A 4407-nucleotide genomic window follows, 5' to 3' on the forward strand; every position below is an offset into this window, starting at 1 on the left:
AAGATTTCAAAACCAGTGAGATACCCAAAGCGTGATACTGCTTGATCGAAATGCTTTGAACAAAATTACATAGGCTTTTACACATTTCATTTGTCACTTTTCATGCTTTAACACTTTTCATTTGTTACATTTGAAGATCAAGCCACAAAAAAAGGGGGGGGGCCCCGGGGGGGGGGGGGGGGGGAGAGAGAGAATGGGAAAGAAAGAGGTAAAAGAGCATCTCTTGAGATCAAGCCACAAGAGGAGTGGAGAGAGAAAGAGTCTAGAGAGAATGGGAAACTTGAAAGAAGCTTAGAAGAGATAAAAGAGAATCTCTTAGATTCTAACTGATCACTGAAGTTTTGAAAACGTCGGCACATACTCTTATCTTAATGATAGCGACAACTGATTGATTCGTGGGGGCATACTCATTAATAATTATCATATGATAGACTACAAAATTACAAATGGTATCACACCATGTGACCATGTGACCGGTCACCGCACTCTGGATAACGACGCTCTCTCTCTCTCTCTCTCTTTTCCAGATTCCTTCCCTCGCCATCTTTAAATAACCCCCTCTCCCTCCTCTTCTGCGAGAACGTCTTCTCTCTCTACTCCGACACACACTGTGACACTGTAATGCTCGCATACTCATACTCTCTCTCTCTCTCTCTCTCTCTCTCCTTCTCCTCCCGAAGTCGGACTTAGCAAGGTAGCAAGACTGCGAACTCCTTGATCATGTCTCATGTTTTGTGTGGTCATCCCACAACGCCATGTTTGACCGTAGGAGCTATGAATAATGATCTCTCTCTCTCTCTCTCTCTCTCTCTCTCTCTCTCTCTCTCTGTGCTTATCCGGCACCTCCACCACTGCACGTTCCGTTTCGGCAGCCTGACAGTTGCCCAATATTACCCCCCGTGTCTCTCTCTCTCTCTCTCTCTCTCTCTCTCTCTCTCTCTCGGATTGGCTTAATCCTTTCTCTCATTCTATCTGTACTGTATGGATTAATGCAGGTCCTGGAAGATCATGGCGACTTCAATGCCTTCCTTGATTACTGATTCCCACACGGTGCACATCTTATGCAGAATCGTGAAGCAGATCTCATTGCGCGCATGTGTGTGTGTGTGTGTGTGTGAGAGAGAGAGAGAGAGAGAGAGGATTCGAGCTGTGCTGACGCGCTGCATGTGCCTGCAGGTCCCCGAATGGGTAGAAAGGAACGCAAAGCTCTTTCGGGCATGTCCACCCGGTGTGCACAGGAAGTAACAAAACATATAATTTGCGCACTCCAGAACACACACACGTCCCTCCTTGTTAATTAGATTTGCATAGTGAAGTCACAAAAATGCTTTGCAGGTCCAAAGGAGTTACTCCTACGAGCAACATTAGGACAGCTGGTGCAGATGAGGATTATGCAGCAGCAGCAAGTATGGCTGCGATGCTTATAAATACAGATGATGGGGTTGGGTGGATTGAGGCTCCTGCTGGTCTACAACCACCCTCATACTATCGTGACTTATCTAACCATCCTAACATTTTGGCCACCTTTGTGTACACTGCACGACGAAAAGCTGGCTTTCTTCCTAATGTGGTGGGGCAACAACTAAGCCTAGAGCAATGGAATGATTATATCAACAAGTTCAATGCTTGGTTGAATGAGCTTGATGCGTATGTGCCATATTTCTTATCTCAAACATAGAATAGGACTTCTTATAATAGTTTTATGGTTGGGCGGTTGCACCTTCTAAGTATGTAGGTCCTGTATCACGTGTGTTGGATAGGAGAGTATATTATAGCTTTTGAGAGTTACAAATTTACACGTAGAAGATGGGATTTTTATTCGATTTTTTATTAAAAAAATTGTAAGTTTATGAAGGAAGAGGGGTGGTTTAATTACAATTTCTAATTAATCTCTAATTGCTTGTGATATTGAAGATTTTAGAAGGTGATAAATCTAAGCTGTTATGGTTTTAATGTACTTACAGCCATGAAATTCATTTACAGGTTTTGGTTCTATGTTACCTTGATCAACCAAGAAGGAGAGAGCATATCAAATTCCGTAGCCACTAGTGATGCCATTGTGGATGCTTTGTCTAAGTTTGTTCTCGTAACTGCTAATGAGGTTGATGATGAGGCTAAGAAGGAAGTGACACAAAGAATAAAGAAAACATTTGAGCTTGCTTCTGAGTACATGGTGGAGAAAAATATAAGTGAATCTACCACTTCGTCTACAGATGTAGTGAAAGCATGCTTTCAACACGAGGCTTTTCCTATTGTTGGCCCCTCTAAGCCTAATGTACCCATCTCTCTAGTTACCACTACTCTCAGCAAAAGTAAGCCAAATCCCAACTCTGCCTTGACCATTCAGTACGGTTCGGCCTCCATGAATCGATTCGTCTTCCAACTTAATAGTGCAAATGTAATTGCCAATGCTGAAGCACTTTCCAATGGCACTACTCTCCTTAGCACCAAAGTTTATGTCGACTACATCAATGGTCCACTAGATGAGTGGGCCGATGGTGGTGATATGCCCTCCCCAGATACTAGCAAATAAGGCATTTATAGTCAGAGTGCTTTCCTCTATATACATGTGTCATCCTTCTCATGTAATCTTAGTCAAAGTGCTTTCCTTTATATGCATGTGACATCCTTCTCATGTAATGTCTAAGTATAAATCCTACTGGGCTTCTCTCTAAATGATTGAAACTAATGCACTGAAAATTGCACCATTTTGTGTGAGTTGTTTTTGCTGCAACCCAATTGGATAGTATTTAGCTAACCGTGGATAATTCCCTTATTGATAATGGTCAATATTTGTTCCAAATTGTTGACCTGTTCTAAGTAAACACTACTGAAATGTTTTAGTCACCTTTGATACTTAAAGAGCTTTAATCTATTTCACTCTTTAGAGTCATTTTGCAAGCGAAGCCATGGTTGGTCATTTGATTTGAATACACATACAAAAGGATTTGAATATAAGTAATGAGGTCAAAGAAAAATTACATCTAACTTTTTTCTTTCAACATTATAGAGAAACTACAAGTACAACTTTTACTTCTAAGAATATCACAACATCTTTTCTAAGCACATTAGATTTGTACCTATGATTATATGCAAGGATCAAAATCAATGAAGGACACACTATAGAAAAATTGATCCTCAAATTGAAACTTGAGCTCAAAAACTCAAAACTTCGGCTTGAAATTGACTATTCTTAATGACATGAATGTCTCCTTGGAGAGTGTAATTCTCTTGCAATAGCACAAGCTCCTTAATATTTTTAAACAATTTGTGTTTCTCACAAGTTTACTTTCTCATGTGGTCGTGGTCATGGTTTTGGAAGATCTTCTCTACTTATGTATCCTACTACACAATGATCTTATTGTGATAAGTATGACAATCTTGTTTCTGATTGTTGGGCATATCAAAATGATGACAAACATGGCATCACCACATAATAGACTCAATTTTCCAAATATCATCTTCCTTGTGATTATTGCCATCATATACATCATCCGTTCATAAATGATCAAAAGCAGGAAGGTCATAATCATGTGTATGCTGCTAATCAATTAGCAAGTATTCATTGATGAGAATCGTGAAGAGGTAAACTTTATCAATAATCATATCCTTTTTGAAATGGGGATTCATATTTTTGATGGCTCACTTTTTAGTGTGGATCATGGTGCCACTAGTAATGTGAATGATCAAACATCAACCTCAATGGCTTCATAATTATCGTGCACTTTTGTTTTACCCACTTGTAAAGTGTTTAGTGTTGGTGCTTTTTTATCTTGGTACACATTCTTCAACCATAATATTGGGAGCAGTCTTACATGTACATGTCTTCCAAAGACATCTTCTTTTAGCCACTCATCTAGTTAATCTTGGTCTTTTTGTCAGTTTTGATCATATCAGATGCCGTTAGTGCAGCTAAAGTGAGTCCGTGTGATAATTAAGGGCAAGAAGTAGGGCATGGGTGTTTACAGGTGCATGTTATGGTACTAAAGCATGTGTGAAGGTTAAGGTCATACAGGTTGATCCACATGTGCATTTTTGTTAAGGTTATTTGGGTCAAGATGCTCTGCTATAGGGCTTTTAAAAGGTGGCTGATAAGAGGGCTCAAAGTGAAAAAATGGAAATGCAAGAGGTGTGATTCAAAGTGCTCTACATGCTGGCCTGTCAATTGGAGATGTATAGCTCAAGATATGGTCAGTTGAAGTACAAAGTGCTTTGTAGATTCTCACCGGATTGGACGGGTGTAGCAGGATGGTTAGAGCATGGGTGAGTTGATAGATCTGAAGTACGTACTCAATCTATGGAGCATGTTAATCTGTTTAGATTAAAAAATGGAGCTCAAATGGCCAAGATATGGGCAGTTGAAGTTGTGTTGTGTCATGCCAAGGAAAGGACTAGGAGGGCACGGCC

General features: G+C 40.2%; 1 protein-coding gene across 5 annotated transcripts; it reads left to right on the forward strand.

Moving 5' to 3' along the window:
* Positions 1-575: 575 nt before the first annotated feature.
* LOC147420282 (uncharacterized) lies at positions 576-2708 on the forward strand. 5 transcript variants are annotated; one of them, XM_086504907.1, is made up of 5 exons: positions 576-618; positions 996-1050; positions 1177-1241; positions 1336-1647; positions 1984-2708. In XM_086504907.1, the coding sequence occupies exons 2-5, from the start codon at positions 1009-1011 to the stop codon at positions 2531-2533; spliced, it is 969 nt and encodes a 322-aa protein (XP_086361033.1). In that variant the 5' UTR covers positions 576-618; positions 996-1008; the 3' UTR covers positions 2534-2708. The 5 variants fall into 5 exon arrangements, with proteins under 5 accessions (XP_086361033.1, XP_086361034.1, XP_086361036.1 ...); XM_086504908.1 differs by having other exon boundaries at positions 610-694; XM_086504910.1 differs by lacking the exon at positions 576-618 and adding an exon at positions 620-694 and having other exon boundaries at positions 1177-1228.
* Positions 2709-4407: the final 1699 nt, after the last annotated feature.

This window comes from Adiantum capillus-veneris, chromosome 28 (assembly GCF_014529385.1).
Source record: "Adiantum capillus-veneris isolate H3 chromosome 28, ASM1452938v2, whole genome shotgun sequence".
NCBI classification, from domain to species: Eukaryota; Viridiplantae; Streptophyta; class Polypodiopsida; order Polypodiales; family Pteridaceae; genus Adiantum; species Adiantum capillus-veneris.